Raw genomic sequence first — 17,438 nt, 5'->3', positions numbered from 1 at the left:
TGTAAGTACCTGGACCCGCCTACTATCCTCGGAAAGGTAAAATGATTGGCTAGAATCCAAAGTGTATGACATCTCAAGAAAAAAAAAAGCACCGAAACCAAGCACCGAAATGTGCGCTGCTTTTCGGCCTGGTTACTACCGTTTATGTCAGTGCCATAATGGCACCGGATACTGGTACCCATCCCTAGTTAAGACTTTACCACAGATACGTCCATGTTTACTCTTTTGATTTTAGATCATTTGCTCTGTCTCATTTGTGTTTCCCCCATTTTTGTCATCAATGAAAGACTCTATAACATTTCAAAATGGAAAAGGTAAGGACACAACTTCTCACTACAACGCTGTCCAACAGGAGCTTCATGATGTCATGAACAATATAATACCGTGACTGTGAAGATGACCTCAGACAGTATCAGAGGCCATTTTTCATTTTTAGTCTTTCAGACGAACACTGAGGAGTTTTGGACACATCCACAGCTGATCTGTGACTGCATGAAACATTATTTTTCTTCATATGTTTTAGATGTTTTTCTCAGGCATAGTGAGATGCTTTCAGTGCTGAACTGGTCCTTCGGATGTTCGGCAGCAGGAGCAGAATCAGCTTTCTGAGTCTGAGTGTCACTGCTCTCTGATGTTTTTACTTCCTGTCCTTCTGATTAGTGATTTATAGGTGGAACACATATTTGTCCTCTTCGTGTTCTGAACCTTAATCGTCTTTGTTTATTGTATTTAGGGAGCAGATGGAGAACACTGATGTGAAGAAGATCATTCAGGATATTTATGAAGCAGACAAAGCTCAGGCCAAAGCTAACAACCTCTTAGAGAGAGCGAGCAGAAACAAAGATGAGACCAAAGACAGGATCCAAGATGTAAAACATCCAAAATATTTCACATATGACCTCTGAGACGTTTGTTCAGCCTGATGCTGATGTGCTCGTGTTTGTTTTCTGTTTCAGGCTGAAGACACACTGGACAACATCGAGGCGAGGCTCATGATTCAGACCAAAGACCTGCAGAAAGAGATTGAAGCTATGAAGGACAAAACTGAAGAGAACAGAGAGACAGCGAGAGAAGCCAGAGAGGTGGCAGAGAGTGCTTTAAACATGACCACTGATGCAGAGACGGTAAAAACACCAACAGACACATTTATATGTGTTTGAGGCTTTAAGATAAGAAAAATCTATGTAAAACTTTGCACACAACTTTGAGTCTCTGTTTTTAGTTTCAAGTCTCAGATGAAAATCAGAACACTGTTTCTGCCCAACAGGAGCTCAGTGATGTCACTAAGCAGTTTGAGGTTTTAAAGCAAAATCAACAGAATCAGGAGGTCAAGGGTCAAGCTGCTGGTCGACTGAAGAACATCATGATGGAAGCTGAGGACATGAAGAGACAAGTGGAGGACAAACTCCAGCAGATACAAGGTCAGAGCGCTGACCTGCTGGTGTGTTTGAGGCGTGATAGGTGTGACCTTCAGATAAACTCTGAGGCACTGAAATGTCATTTCTGTCGTCACTGGACAAAGTAAAATCCCTGTCCCCATCACAGCTTTGCTTCTGTGTTTAACTATTGTATGTTTCCGGTCATGTATCTCCACTCCCACTTCTATATATAGATGCATAAATACAATAATGTTTATTTCGTAAATATAACTGAAATAACAAGAAAAAAGAAAAACCTTAACATCAAGTTTCGTGATTATCTCTATGTCTACACAATGTGTATGCTAGAAAATGAGTAGGATAAAGTTTGCACCTTTTCTGTACCTACCCCCTCATTTCAAATTCCAGTATTTACAAATCAGTATTCAGACTTCGATATTATATAATCCATACATGTTTAACTGTATACAAGTCTACTCATATACAACACACACATAATTTAAGCTAATTTAACCAAAACAACAAACTACAATTTTACATAAACTAAGCACCCGATGGTTAACACCCACTAAATCTCAAACTAAATCAAGTGGCTTTATTGTCATTCCAACTTTGTGCTGTGGTACAGTACACGGTGAAACGAATTCCTCCATATGGTGCTACATATAACAGACAATAAGCGCAGGACTACATAAGGTGCAATGTGCAAAAATTATTAAGAGTAATGCTAATAATAATAATGATACATTTTATTTCTAGGTGCCTTTAAGGCCCTCTAGGTCACCTTACAATAGTACAATAACAGTAACAACAATACAACATATTAAAATATAGTAAAACTAAATAAAAACACAAGTTAAATGAGAAAAAAAACAAGCATGAAAGTATAAAAGCTAAGAATGGTAAAAATGTACTAAGACAGAGTCATAATGAAGGGAATGCAGTTCTGAATAGATGGTTTTAAAATACAATTTAAAAGTGAAGAAACAGTTTGTGGTCTGGAGATCTGGTGGAAGTACATCCATAGTCTACCAAAGGCTCTGAGTCCCATCAGGCGGGCAAGGTGGAACAGACAGAAGGGAAGCTGAAAAAGAGCCGAGTGTACGAGGGGGTGAGTATAGGGCTTTGGAACTGATGTAACGGCACAATGTATTGTGGGTGCACGGCGCCACATTTGAAGGGCACGTATCAAAACAAACTGTGTTGGAAGGACGATTGCTACCAACCATGCTTTAAAAACAGCTCAAGAGAAAAAGGACGGTATAGAGACAGGTTGCGTCTGGATGCAAAGAGATTGCTCCAAAGCCCTATTGAAGGACAAGATCAGATAAATATGGAGGAGCGAGGTTATGAAGCACTTTGAAAGTATGAAGCAGGATCTTGAAATTGGCACAGAGGTGAACTGGAAACCAATGGAGCTGTTTAAAAACAGCTGTTATATGTTCAGTGCATCTATTTCTGGATACAATACGAGCAGCTGTAATTTTGAACTAAGTGCAATTCATGGAGGGATTTATGAGGTAGACCACAGAGAAGAGAATTACAGTAATCTAAAAGAGATGTGACAAGAGCATTGACAAATATGGCGGTACTGTTTGGAGTGAGTGAGGGACGAAGGCGGTTAATAATATGAAGATGAAAATAGGAAGACTGAGTGATATTATTTAAATGTAAAAAATTGAAAAAAAAAACAAAGACAGTGCAACACCAGACAGAAGGATACAGGCACAAGACAGTGCAGACACAACGGTGTTAAAGAAACATGCAAAAGACTATGGTTTCTCGTTTGGCTCTTGGCGAAGGCGGTCGCACTTTTCTCCTCTCCTCTCTCTCTTATCTTCCCTGCTTAGCTCTTATGTCCTTGTCTAGTCTCGTGTTTTTTGTATTACTTTCCCTGGAACAGTCTCTCACAGTCTGTTCTGTGAGAGACTGTTAATGCCCTACCTGCCCCCTGGCAACACTTTACTAGACCCGCCCCTGCACAGTTACCAGCTGTCAGCTGCTTAGAAAAGGATCCTGGTGTTATTAGTCTCTCAGAAACAGCTCATAACTTCAACTCATTCATGTGACCTAAAAGGTAAACCTGTTTCTCCATCACAGCTCTGATGGTTCAGTAAGGACATCTCCTGCTTTCATCTTCATGTTTCCCTCTCACCACATATCCAAACCGACATCATGACCAGCAGCTTTACAGCTGTGGCTCCAGCAAACATCAGCTGTGTCATGGTACTAGGCCATGAGGCCCAGGGTTTAAGTTCTAATGCATATTTTTGTATCCACATGTGTAGTTTAACGCATCTAGTTGTTTTCTAGTTTGCAGTTTAGTCCTTGGTTTCTTAGTCCCTTTTGTCATCTCTCCCTGGTCCGTGTGTCTACCTGTCATGTTTCATGTCTCTGGTTAGGTTAAATTCATGTTCTATCTCCATGTCTATGTCTCTGTGTTTCCTGTTTTATTTTGAAAGAGTATGGTGTTCTTTGTTCATTGTAGTTAGTGTTACTCTCCCCTGTATTGTCATTATGTTTCCTTCTAGTCAGCTGTGTTCTCATGTGTCTCCACTTCTCCTGATCACCTCATGTGTGTATTTAAGTCCTCAGTCTTGCTTTGTTCATCGCCGCGTCGTCTGTTCAACTTCCCCCATGTTACGCCAGGTTTCAGGACTCTGTGCTGGTCATGTCCATGTTACTTACGTATATACGTTTCATAGTTCCTTGTTGTTCCAGCACAGAGACCTGTTCACAGTTGCCTCCGTCATGTGCATCATTGTCACCCTGTCTTAGCCTTCCCTGCTGTCTGAGTTAAGTGTCAGTTCTTAGTTTTCCCAGTTCAGCTTCTAGTTTAGTTTTGTCTCAGTGCTTTCTGTTGTTTGCCACGTTAATCAGCCCAAATAAAGGCACTGTCTCTTCGTCTGTGTCTGCACCTGGAACCTCAAGCTGATATTATTAAATACATTCTAACAACAGCTAATCAAGCTCAAACGTGCTGCTGATGTTTAGCGCGACATCCACTGGTGTCCTCTTTCTGGCGCAAAGTGGGAGATAAACAAACGAGAGAAAAAAGCTGATCAGCTGATCATTAATCAGTTTCATGACTGAAGTAGCAACAGGAGAGGGAGAGGAGAGAATGAGAGAAGAAGAATAACTCCAGCTTTGTCTCTTTTTCCATTCTAGCTGAAGTCCGGGACAAACTGTTCCATTTCACCTTAATACAAACGCGTAATATTTTCTCTGAATACGGGACCGCCTTTTTACGGGACGGTTGGCAACTCTACTAACTAACCTTTTGAACAAAATAAAGTTCACTATCAGTAACATCACAGCACCCACCCAGCTGTATAGAAACTCCGTCACGCTAGCTAGTACGCAGTACGAGTTATTGCAACTGACTGTAAAAAGTCAGCACAACAAAAATAAACTCCACCTAAACTTGGTTTATATCTGACCCAGATAGACTGCAGGTCATAACTTCTGAAGTTCAGATCACCTGACACTCGGACCGGCGGCCGCCTCGGGTCTCTCCTCCTCCTCCTGTCTCACCTTTCCCTCATCCACCTGCTGGCCTCTGTGGCAGCTCCACGATAGCCACCACCAAACATTTAGAGTTATTTTTACACATCGGCCACCACCTTTCATTGTTTATACCGTTACAAAAAAAAGAAAAAAAAAATCATCGGCCCATAAAAACGAAAAATCACCATGCGTGCCCAGGGTTGCCACACCCTGATACATACACAGATAGATAGATAGATAGATAGATAGATAGATAGATAGATAGATAGATAGATAGATAGATAGATAGATAGATAGATAGATATGAATTCAAATGAGTTTCTTTGTGTTTCTGCAGACATGGAGCAGAAGATCCAGCAGCTGCTTCACAGAAGAAACCAGAAAGCTGCTGAAGTGTCCGACCTGCTGGAGATGGCTGAGTCAATTCGACAGGAGATCTCCACTCAAGTATACACTGAGTGTACTGGATAAATATACTGTGATAAATACCAGTGAGTACTGCAAACAGCAGTGCTGCCCAGAATCAGCTGTAGCTGAATTTAATCAGAATCTTATTCACTGTTTTTTACCTTTTTTTTACCTTTGTTTCAAGTTTTCAAACTTTTTAAAGTTTTTCTGATGAGGTTTTGAGTTGTTTTTAAATACAGTATGTTACAATACAACTGAAGACATGCCTTTAGAAATATGACGACAGAAAACTACACAGATGAACATTTTTCAATTATTTTGTAATAAACTCTTAATCAAATAGCTTCATGCCTTATATGACAGAAATGTCCAATTAAAACTTTATGGACAAAACAAATATTAAGACTTGTTATATTTATGTTTGGATTTGGTTTAACTCAGTAAATCTGACAGACACAAATGCCTGAGTGATGCAGGAGTCTCTCTCCATTATCTCTGGGGAAGTTGAGAACAATCCATTACCTTTCCTCTCCTACAGTTACTCGTTGATGTAGTCACCTATGTAAGATCAACTTTTTAGAGCACTGAACTCCTCCTGCTGTTCCTTTCTGATAATAACTGTAACACATTTCTCAACCATTCTGAGAAAAAAGGCGATTGACATGAAAGATGGTCCTCAGTAGTGTGAGTCATTTATTCCCTTTGCTCGAATTGCACTCAATGACTTAACTACAGTAATGAGTATAATGAATTTTGTGTGATTGACCAAGAAAACTTACATAATGGGCTAAAAGGTTTGCCTGGTGTCTCCTGTTAGACTGGGTTTGTTTCTACTGGTGGGACCTCTCACACTGCATCTCTAACCTGTAGGGTTCCACAAGGTTCAGTTCTGAGTCCATTATTTTCTTTCTGCTTTCTGCTTCCTTTAACCTCCTAAGACCCGAACTCTTCCACAACATGCATTTTTAATTTCTCTTTGATATTTGGGCATATTGGGGCCCGATGAATGTAAAAAAAAAAGAATTACCGGATTTTTTTTACCTTATTTTTGTTTTTAAGAAAAATGAGAGCCACAAATGAGGATATTCATTTAAAATTTTGATAGAACAGTAGCAGTATAATGTCCTCGTAAGTGGATATCAGGCCCATGTAGAGCAAAATTGAGTATTTTGGTCTAAATAACCCAAAATGTGATGTCCACATATGTGGACAGCAAGTCCTAGGAGGTGGCATCATTCAATCTTTTAATAACATTTTTCATTATTTCTATGCTGATGACATTCAGCTGTACATGTTTTTTAAGCCTCATGAGCTGGATAGGCTGTCCACCCTAGTTCACTCCTTAACTCAGGTTACTGATTGGCTCTCTAGCAGTTACCTTGTTTTAACTGCCAGAAGGACTGAGACCATAATTATAGCCCTTGTAAACTAAATCCAACATCAGTCAGCTCCTTGCTTCTTTTTGTTTAACTACTAAATGTTGGTGTAACAATTGATTCTTCTCTGGGCTTCGACTCTCATGTAAAATCTTTGTCTCATTCTTATTTATTCCATTTAAGGAACATGTCTAACATTTCTTCTCTTCTTTGCATTCAGATTATTTTAATGCCCTGTTTACCAGCTTAAATAAATAATTTCTTTCAAAAAAAAATTATGTGGGCTTCATAGATAATTAAGATTTAATAAACCCCCCAAAACGTGACTATCCAGAGTTGGGTCCAGGACCCCAAGTTGTTTCTCTCCTACTGGTATCCCCCCACAGAACGCTAGACCCCTTAGAGAGTGTGTCTGCAAAAGACAAAAAACAAAAAACAAACCAAAACTTAACAAACCAAACACAACACAAAAATCACAAAGAAAGAACAATACAGCGTCCTCAACAGCACCAAAGAGTAAAACAGTACCATTAGGTCTCTCTCTTCCAAGTCTCTGTTAGTACGTGACTTAATAATCAATGATAATGATCAACAAATCGATTTACTCTGCCTTACAGAAACCTGCTTGCAGCAGGATGATTATGTTAGTTTAAATGAATCAACACCCCCGAGTCATTCTAACTACCAGAAACCTTGAAGCACAGGCCTGCTTCATGCCCTGGGGGACGGGGCTATGGCTCGCTACATCCCCTTGCAGACCATTACATGTGGAAACCATTTGAATACAAGCACGCTGATCCACACAGGTGTGCACACGGGTGTTCACTGCTCGTAGACTTAAATTACACCTTTCTTGGCTGCTACTTCAAAGCACATTGTGCGCTGTCTGTCCTGCGTGCTGCACAACAACATTGAATATTTAGTATTTACTGCTGTTTACACTTAGCTAGATTGATGCGATGGTGTTGTGTTTAGTATGTTGCTTTGTTTTTTTTTTGTTTGTTTTGTTTTTTGCTTGTTTTCTCTTCTTCTCTCAACAGCTGATCCAGGAGATTTTTTTTCTCCCCCCCTTTCTCACTGTCCCTCTCCCCTTCTGTTTTTCTTTTCCTTCCTCTTTCTCTCTCCCTTTCCTATCCCTCACTCATGTCTGTCCCGTCTGTAACATCTGAAAATAAAATTTAATAAATAATAAAAACAAAGGTCGATCAAATGGACCAATACGGCAATGCCACAATGATCCATTTGGCAAAATAAATCCATTGGGTCTCCTTGTTGGTCTTCAGACAACAATTCTGACGGCTAAAGAACCAAATGGGACAGGCAAAAAAAATAGTCCTTCAACCTGTCACACTCTCCCCCACTCAAATAAATGTCGTCCCGACATCATACCAACAAGATGCTTTTCAGTCTATATTCTCTTGTAGTCAGGACATTGTTACGAGTTCAAAATTGGGGATGGAGACAAGAGAAAAAACCAAAAGAACAACACTGGTCTGGCAGGGTTGAGTCAAACGATGATTTTAATGATCACACGCGTGGGAGATGGACAATGTATGCAGACAGCATCAGATCTCAAAATGGTGGAGCATTGATCAAACTCTTATAGCCTCTGGTGTCTCCACCTTATCATAAAAGCCTAAACATTCACATGCTTTCTCTCACACAGCGCCTAAGCTACGACCTTGGCTCCCCGTTTATCTGCTCCTGCTGAGATGGGGCAGAAAACTCCAGCATGTTCCGTTCTCTTCTAATCAGACAAATAAGGCGATGACTTTCTGCAAACAGTATTTCTTATAACATCATAAAACAATATCATTCATCCACAATAAATCAGCAGTCTAATGTAATGCAAATCAGTTTAACTAATGTAATAGTTATCAGCTTCTTCTAATTCAGGAGAATAATGCAAACTAAAACTACATAATAATTCACAATCTTTAATTAGGGGTCTAACATGGCATAAAATAATATTATAATCTAACAACATCAACAGTACGGTGAACCAATGTCCTCAATTCTGTGGGTTTAACACCTGTTTCACCACAGTCCATCACTGGTGACTGAAGACAAAGTCTATAACCAGTCCATGTGTGAGTCTTCACAAAGTCTATTGTCTATGGTTATAATCCACAGATGGGAAAAAGTTCATGTCTTTTTCTTGATGACAGTCTGTAAGTACAGTTCTCAAGTCATCAGTGAAAAAGTGTCAACTTACATTTGCTGGAGTCCATACAAACCAATGGGCTGGGTGCAGTATGACTGCACAGCTGGAAACCATGGAACCAGGCCCGGGTACAAAGGAAGCAGTTGCGGTGCTGGCTGAACACTGTAGCAAGATGGGGTGCCCAGTTGGTCATACGTCATCCGTCTTGGCGGGTGTCTCTCTCGCTGTGGCCGCTGAGGTGTCTCCTCCTCAAGTCTCTCGAGTACAACAGGTGGAGGAGGGGCAGGTATGTCACCTGCAGTGGGCTCTGCCTCCTCACCAGTTGTCTCCACGACAGCTGGGTCAGGCGCCTCCAGATGGTCTCCAGCAAGAAGCTCTGGTGTTGGTGCAAGAGCAGGGACTGAAGCTGCGAGCTGAGACGTTGCTGTGAGAAGTTCTTGTTCTGATGGCTGGGACACAGGTTGAGGTGGTGTGTAATGACAGCGGTATTCATCAACACTGCCCTCATCATCAGAGTCTGGCACAACAGCGACAGGTTTATCAGTCTTTTTCTGTTCATGTCTTGTACGATTATCTTTTTCAGGCACTTTTTCAAAAGGTAAGTGGTCACATGACATAAGCAAGTTTCTGTGAAGCACTCTAGAGCGCCCTCTGCCTCTCTCCGGTCTTACCTCATAGATAGGGAGGTCAGGCCCCATTTGTCTGGCTACTGTGTGAACAGTGTCCTCCCAATAGTCTCTCAGTTTCCCTGGGCCTCCTCTAGGTGTCAGGTTTTTGACCAGAACTCTCTCGCCAGGTTGTAACACAGAACTCCTTACTTTTGTGTCGTAGTGTCTTTTGCCCTTTTCAGCAGCTTTCTTTGCATTCTCATTTGCTATAGAGTATCCTTGTTCCATGCCCTTTCTCCATTTTTCAACGTAGTCTCTGTGGTCACTAAAATCTGTTTCTGAGTACAGTCCAAAGAGCATATCTACTGGTAGCCTTGGTGACCGTCCAAACAGTAGGTAAAATGGGGAGTAGCCAGTGACTTCACAACGTGTGCAATTATATGCATACATTAGCTTATTGATAGATTCCTTCCAGTTTGACTTTTGTGTTTCGGTTAGCGTTCTAAGCATTTGCAACAATGTCCTGTTCATACGTTCAACTTGACCGTTCCCCATTGGGTGATAGGGTGTTGTCCTAGAACCGGCCTGACTTTGAGGTGGTGGCATAGGCTTGGGCAAAACGTGTGAAGTGGTCAGTTATCACTAGAATATATTCATAACCGCCTTTGCATTTTTCAAGATGGAGAAAGTCTATACACACCAGCTCAAAGGGCTGCGTAGTTACGATGTTTGTTAAAGGAGCTCTTGTTTCATGGCTGGGCTTTTTCTGCTTTACACAGGAACAAACGTTGGTCACATAATGCTCGATGTCTGCCTGCATGTGTGGCCAAAAGAAGCGTTCACGTATCAAAGACACTGTGCGATCAACACCTTGATGGCCCATATTATTGTGCAGCTCTTCAAGTACAGTCTTTTTGAACTGATCTGGCAGGACTAGCTGTTTCCGGGCAGAAGTGAGCCTGTACAAGATGTCATTGTTATCTAGTCTTAACTTGCCCCACTCTCTGAACAAGCATTTTGTCTTAGGGTCAAATATTCTTAGCTCTTTGGGCAGTGGTTTTGAATCTGTCTGTTTACACTGTAATACAGGGCTTATAACAGGATCAGACTTTTGCGCTTCATTAAGCTGTTCTTTTGGTATGGGTGTGAATGTTGCTTCTGCTGGCTCACCTTCTGCTGTGACTGACATTGCTGCAGCTGAGAGTGTCCATGCGGCAGGTGTGTCTTTCTGTACCTCAATGGCCTGGATAGCAGCTGCAATAGTGTCCGGTGGCACTTCCTCCGAGCAGTCTCTCATCAAGGTTTCGACATCAAGTGGCATTCTTGATAAAGCATCTGCATCACTGTTTTCCTTCCCTGGTTTGTACTTAATGGTGAAGTGAAAATCAGCGAGCTCAGCGACCCATCTTGATGTGGTGGCATTCAGTTTGGCTGTTGACAGAATGTACGTTAGCGGGTTGTTATCGCTGTAGACAGTAAATGTTGGGGCATAGTACAAATAGTCTCTGAATTTGTCAGTGATAGCCCACTTCAATGCTAAAAATTCTAGTTTTCCTGCATGGAAGTTGTAGTTTTTTTCAGCCGCTGTTAGAGTACGGGAGCCATAAGCAATAACTCACAGCTTTCCATCTTGTCTCTGGTACAACACTGCGCCTAGCCCTTTGTGTGAGGCGTCTGTGTGAAATCTGGGAACCCCAGCACTGGTGGGTGGAGCAAACAGTGTCATGGTCTCCGTGTCTGCCCGGCCGGCCCCACAAGGCTACATTTGCTGGCCCTTTTGTGGTGTCTGAGTTCTCTGGGGTTTTGTCAGCTTTTAACAGTTCATACAAACAACCTGCTTTTCTGGAGAAGTCTTTTATGTATTGTCTGTAGTAGGAGAGAAGGCCTAACATTTTTCTGAGCTGACCAACATTTTGTGGTTTTATACCTTTGAGTGCTTTGACTGCTTCAAAGTCTGCAGGATCCACTTTACTGCCCTCTGCAGACACTATTCTGCCCAAATAGCGCACCTCAGACTTAAACATGTCGCACTTACTTGGCTTAAGCTTTATACCAAAGCCTCTCAATCTCTGGAGCTCTTTTCTCACGTCCTCCAAGTGATCTTTGAACGTTTTGCTGTAAACTAATGTGTCATCCAGATAGGGGATGCAGATGTTGTCGCGCAGCCCATCCAGGCACTCTTCCATACAGCGCTGAAATGCTGCAGGGGCATTCATAAGTCCAAAGGGGATGCGAATCCACTCATATAATCCCCAGGGGGTCACAAAAGCAGTGAGTGGACGACTTTCTTCTGACATGAACCCCTGGTGGTACGCTTTCCCCTGATCTAAAAGCGAAAACCAGGAGTTTCCACCCAAACTGTCCATAATATCCTGGACGCGTGGGATGGGCTGGCGATCAGGATGGGTTTTCCGATTCAGGTCTCTGTAGTCTATGCACAGTCTTAAAGTACCATCTTTTTTTCTAACACAAACAACTGGTGAGGAGTATGACGAGTCTGACTTCCTGACCCAGCCTTGTGCTATTAAATCATGCAGGTAACTTTTCATCTCTTGGTAGAGCGGCCGTGGCACAGACAGGTATGTGCGTTTGACTGGTTCGTAGTCTTTGGTCATCTGGTCATTTTCAGTTTTTCAATACAGCCTATATCATTGTCTGTTTTAGAGAAAGACTGGCATTCCTCTCTGAGCATCTGTTTTGCTAATACTCTCTGCTCTTCACCCAGGTGGCTAAGATCTACAGGTGGGTCCCACTCTTCACTAGCGCTACACTGAGCTTGTGTATTTGTCTGGTTAACAGTAGCTACAGATGCGGCTTTTTCAAACACCTGGGCAGGTAAAACAGCTGTAATAGTCTGAACCGAGCCAACTAATGTACGGCCTGGAATGACAATTTCATGGTCAGTTGGGTTAGAGACACCTAGTGTTATGACAGGTAAAGTACCCTTCTTAACTTTAACCAAAGTGTCAAAAAACTCAAGATCGTCTGGCCACTGGGGGTTTAAGTCTGGCTCAAATATCATGACCATATCTTGTTTAAATGGCCCTGCTGCTATACGACCCTCAACATGCATGTGGCTTTTTTTAGGTACAGTAATACAGTCTTTCTTTGTCATCACTTTGTACTCGTCAACTGCATCCGCACTAACAGCCTGTATAAAAGCTTTCACCTTGTGTCTTTTGAGGCTGGGAAATGCTTTTCTCACTGTGCTGTACAGTTTAGCTTGGTCAGTCTTATTCACAATGTATTCAATTACAACAAACACTGTAGCAAGATGGGGTGCCCAGTTGGTCATACGTCATCCGTCTTGGCAAAAAAACGATCTGTCAGCGTCTCATTCACCCAGCGGTGCAGAAAGAGTTAAATTAAGTTCTCTACTGCAGTCCTACCTCGTGTGACAATTATGGCCAATGTGATTGGCTGAGCCTTTCAGGGAGCTCTGTTTAGTTTTAGCAGCGGCAAGCCTGCGCTGCGAGGAGGAGAGGAGGACGGCAGCAACAAGGAAGAGCCTGGATATAAAAAAGTATTTTGGAAACTAACTGCACAACAAGCAGCACTATTAGTTCTCTCAGTCTCAGAGCAGCGTTTCTAATTTTGATTGAAGCTGTCGGAGAAAACAGCAGCCTCGAGCAGCCAGGATATTAGTTTACAGAGGCTGTTAGAATTATATGTCTAACGTCAAAATGTTGGTGACACAATAATTTCATCCTAATGGCACTGACATATTCATAGGGTTCATTTTTGAGACAATATATCATGAGGTAGTCATGATTTTGCAAATATCCACCTTGTAGTGCAGTTTGCACAACTTGTTTTAAAAATGCACTCAGCCTACAAACATTACTGACGAGTCAGGATCTGCACAAAGTGACAGAAACACTGAAGCAGCTCCACATTTTATTCTTATTGTCATGTTTGTCCTGTTTGTCAGGTGATAGAGAGTAATGGTGACACAAGATCACAGGTGAAACTGGAGGATGACCTGGTGGTTCGTGACTGTATTTGAAGCACATGTGTGGCTGCATGTATGTGGAGTGTCTCACTGTTATTCATCAGGTGACAGAGGCAGCTCTGCCATGTTGTAGCTGAGAGGTGAAGAGCCGAGGTCGCAGGTGACTGATGATTCGGTGCTGTAGATTAACTAGTATTTATTATCATGACAGTTGTTAGGCTGCTGATGTAAACTGATTCATTAGTGTATGTTTGACAAAGAATCTGAATTGACACGTCTCACTTTTTATATGGCACGAATCCATGTGTTATTTTATCAGGTGGCAGAGGGGAGGAGCCAGGGCCAAAGGTGAGGCAAAGCAAGCACATAATAATACTTTTAATCTGAGGATAAAACGCAGGTACTGAGGCTGAAAGAAGCTTCAGTGCTCTCAGAAGACTAAAAACATGGCTAAGGTCAACAATGATTCAAATTTAAACAATGCTGCCGTATGTCCACCAGGAGACACTGGACAGTATAGATGTAAAACAAATATGCCAGCAGTTTCTCAGTTAACGAGAGGAGCAGGCATGTGTTTGGCTGCTTCACATAGTGGACATTGAGTTGTTGTGTGGGTCCATGTCTGTTGCTGTAACAGTAGTTCATGTTGAGAATAGAAAATCCCAGCTCACTGATCTGATCGGGGCAACAGTGCCTAAAATGTTGCATAATTTTGCTGAGAGGTCTTTTACTCTGTGCTAATCTTAGATGAGACAAAAACCAGCAGGTCATTCAGTGTTCCCTTAGTGCTGATGTATCAGCGATGTTGGTGTACTAACTGAAGTAATGATGTTAAGTCCTTCAAGTCATATTCTTTCATTGTCACGACTGTATTTGAAGCCATTTTTATTTTTGTATGATACCTGATTTATATGGAATATGGCTGCAGTAAACTAAAGCCTGAAATACTTAGTCAGTTGTTTAATAGTAATTTAACATTATATAATTCACATATAAAACTGTCACAGGCTGGGTCTCTGACCCAGCGCTCTGAGTTCTCATTTTGTTATGTGAATAGTTTTTGTGTTATTTCCTATTTTGCCTTTAGTTTAGGCAGTTATTGTTCCTGGTTTTTCTATGTTTTGGGGTTTTGTATTTATTCATCACGTATTAGGTCTGTTAAGTTGTGTTGTCATGTTTAGTTTTAGTATTTCCTGTTTTATTCTGACAGTGTCATGTGTTCTTTGTTCATTGTATTTAGCTTTCCTCCTCCTGGTCCTGTCATTAGGTTTATGTCAGTCAGCTGTTCCCCCATGTGTCTCCACTTCCCCTGATCACCTCATGCATGTATGTATGTATGTATGTATGTATGTATGTATGTATTTAAGCCCTTTGTTTTCTGCATGCCATTGTCGGGTCGTCTGTTTATTTGACCTCAGTCTTAGTTACGGTTTTCGTCTGTTATGTATTATTAGTCTTAGTTATGGTCTTTGCTTGTTATTTTCCACCACAGTCATAGTTTAGGTTTTGGTCTCAGTACCGTTTAGTATTTTGTTTCTTGGTGTCTTGTCAGTTTACTTGGATTTCCTGGTTTACTCCTGCCGTCATCCAATAAAGGATCACTTTTCTGTTCAAACTTACACTACTCGTCATCATCTGCTTTTGGGTCCTGTTTCCATTCACATCGGCGCACCCCGCCGTGACATAAAACTATGAATTGTAATTTTAAATGCTTTAAAAGCAGGTAGAATAGCATACGTAGAGAAGTATATTTCTCCTTTTTTTAAATAAAGAAGCAAAGACAAAAAGTAAAAAAAAGAATCAGGGCAGGGTTCGGTGGTTGAATTCTCCGTCCCCACCAACGCCACAACCAAATCTACACCCTTGCTGGATTGTATTTTTTCTTTTAAACATCATCTTAAGACTCATTTATTTAGACTAGCTTATAATTAGATTTGCAGGAGAGAGACCTAATATTTAATAATCCACATTTCACTGTTTTACTCTTTGGTTCAGATGTGGATACTGTATTGTTCTTTCTTTGTGATTGTTTATGTTTAAGTCGTTTTTTGCTGGTTTTTAGTTTGTTTTTTTTCTGTTTAGGAGCTGACACAGTCTCTATGGAGATGGGGTTTTGGGGGGGGTAACATAAACTGCAGAGAGGCGTGTAAGACTGCAACTCTGCTTCCTGCTCCCAACGCTGGATAGTCATATTTTGGGGGGTTTAATAAATTTGTCCATATTTCTAGAAATGAGAGCTGCTCCAAAGTGGGATGGATGCCGTCTCTCCTAACAAGACCAGGTTTCCTCCAGAAGGTTTGCCAATTATCTATGAAGCCCACATGTTGGAGTAAAAATCAGGTAAATACCTGAGCGGTGACCATGGCCCACTTGTCCGGTGAGTCCAGTAACAGAGGTTTATTATCTTAAACTAAATACGGACAAGCATTCAAACTTTTGTAGGCATTCATATCTTCTCCAATATAATTTGAGGGCTTGTTGATAACATAATGATATAAGACAGACAGAATGCCAGGGTTACGCTCCACAGCATCAGTAAACACACTCGGAGGGCACAGATCAACGTCCATCTTCAGGCCTTCTTTGCCCGGTTTCTCCACATAATGAGCAAAATGAAAGTGTTTTACTTCCTCTCAGAGTATAAACACTCTTTTGTTTAATCATAGTTGCCTTAGTTTATTTAATTTACATGATGTTTAGTAGGTTGTTGTTTTTTTTAGCAGGATTATCAAATGTCCAAAATGGCCCACATGTTAATGTTAGGTGGTGACTGGTCACATGTCTGCAGAACCTCTGCAGGTTTAGGATTCCTTTCAGATCTCTTCATTTAACATATGGAGCACTAAATAGCCAGGGCCCACATCATTTATCTCAGCTCCCGCTGCTCACTGTCTACGTTCACAGCTCCAGGTTCGCCAGGCCAGCAACCATCTGTGTGGAATCATGGCTCTGGGGCCAGCTCACGCAGCCCGGTCGATCTTCAGTCTCTCACTCCACCAACAGTTTAGTATTTAATGACGTGACATAAAATATTAATTTCGCACTGACAAGAGGAAGGAAGCAGAAAAACTTGAGATGTTTGAGTGACCTCTTCTCTTAAACCTCACACCCTCTCTGTCATTCCATTAAAGACAGTTTATTACCCCTGGAGGCCCTTCAAGCAACACTAATCACATCCCAGTGGCCAAAACCTTGAGTGGGTGGTACAATGACACTAATACCAGGTCCTGTTTTAGTACCTGCTTGGCCGGGGTTTATAGCCATCCGAGCAGGTACTAAAATGTGACGACGTTGTAGTGAAAAAGGGCTTTTCGTCTGCGACACCAAGGCTGTGCAACAGTCTAACACAACACTACGTTTAGCTGACTCTGTGGAGTCTTATTTTCTGTTTGTGCTGTTTTGGTATTAATGTACTTATTTTATCCTGGTGCACAGCTCTTTGTGACCACACCTCTGTGAAAAGTGCTTTATTATAAATAGACTCATCATTTCTCCTCAAAGCTTCATCGTGTTTCACATCGAGCTCCCGGAAAAGTCATCAGACAGAGACAGGAATGTTTTTGTTCTGCAGCAGAAATCACATGACAAGCAATAAGTCTGATCTGCTACTGAATTATCCTGTGTGGATATCATAAAAAACTTTATTTACATTGGGTCCTGTTAAAGGAGCATCGATAACATGAAACTAGGAGGAAGTGACTCTCCAAAAGTTGATTCTGTTCATCTGGACGCAGCGTTTTGTGGGAGAAACGTTTCATCACTCATCCAGGGGACGTCTTCAGTCTCAGCTGACTGCAGATTTCCAATCTTATAAGCAGGACATTTACACAGTGACTGAAACCAGCCCACTGAAGGAACAATGGGCTGGGAGGTCAGTTGCGTCATCATTATTATGCAAATTCACATGACCATTGATCAACAACCACTGATCAAAGCTCATTGATCAATAACGGGAATGGCTGCAATCACAGCATTGTAAGATGGTGACAGATGTACCCTTAGGCCCCTCCTCCATTCAGAGATGGTCTTTCCCTTTTTTCACGT

At 41.6% G+C, this 17,438-nt stretch overlaps 1 protein-coding gene across 1 annotated transcript in view; it reads left to right on the top strand.

Annotated features, from left to right (window-relative positions):
* Nucleotides 1-5,962, top strand: part of LOC146666998 (laminin subunit beta-4-like) — a 78,018-nt gene extending 72,056 nt beyond the window's left edge. Inside the window, exons 34-37 of the mRNA XM_085415157.1 lie at nt 734-869; nt 957-1,124; nt 1,268-1,421; nt 5,224-5,962. Of these exons, the coding sequence (XP_085271283.1) occupies nt 734-869; nt 957-1,124; nt 1,268-1,421; nt 5,224-5,357 (592 nt within the window). The 3' untranslated portion in view covers nt 5,358-5,962. The remainder of the gene's footprint in view (nt 1-733; nt 870-956; nt 1,125-1,267; nt 1,422-5,223) is intronic.
* The last annotated feature ends 11,476 nt before the right edge of the window (nt 5,963-17,438 follow it).

This window comes from Rhamphochromis longiceps, linkage group LG7 (assembly GCF_057381845.1).
Source record: "Rhamphochromis longiceps isolate RC_006_pf linkage group LG7, R_longiceps_female_GT1.1, whole genome shotgun sequence".
NCBI classification, from domain to species: domain Eukaryota; kingdom Metazoa; phylum Chordata; class Actinopteri; order Cichliformes; family Cichlidae; genus Rhamphochromis; species Rhamphochromis longiceps.
The sequence above is the reverse complement of the archived record's forward strand: the minus strand, read 5'-3'. Positions and strand labels throughout refer to the sequence as shown.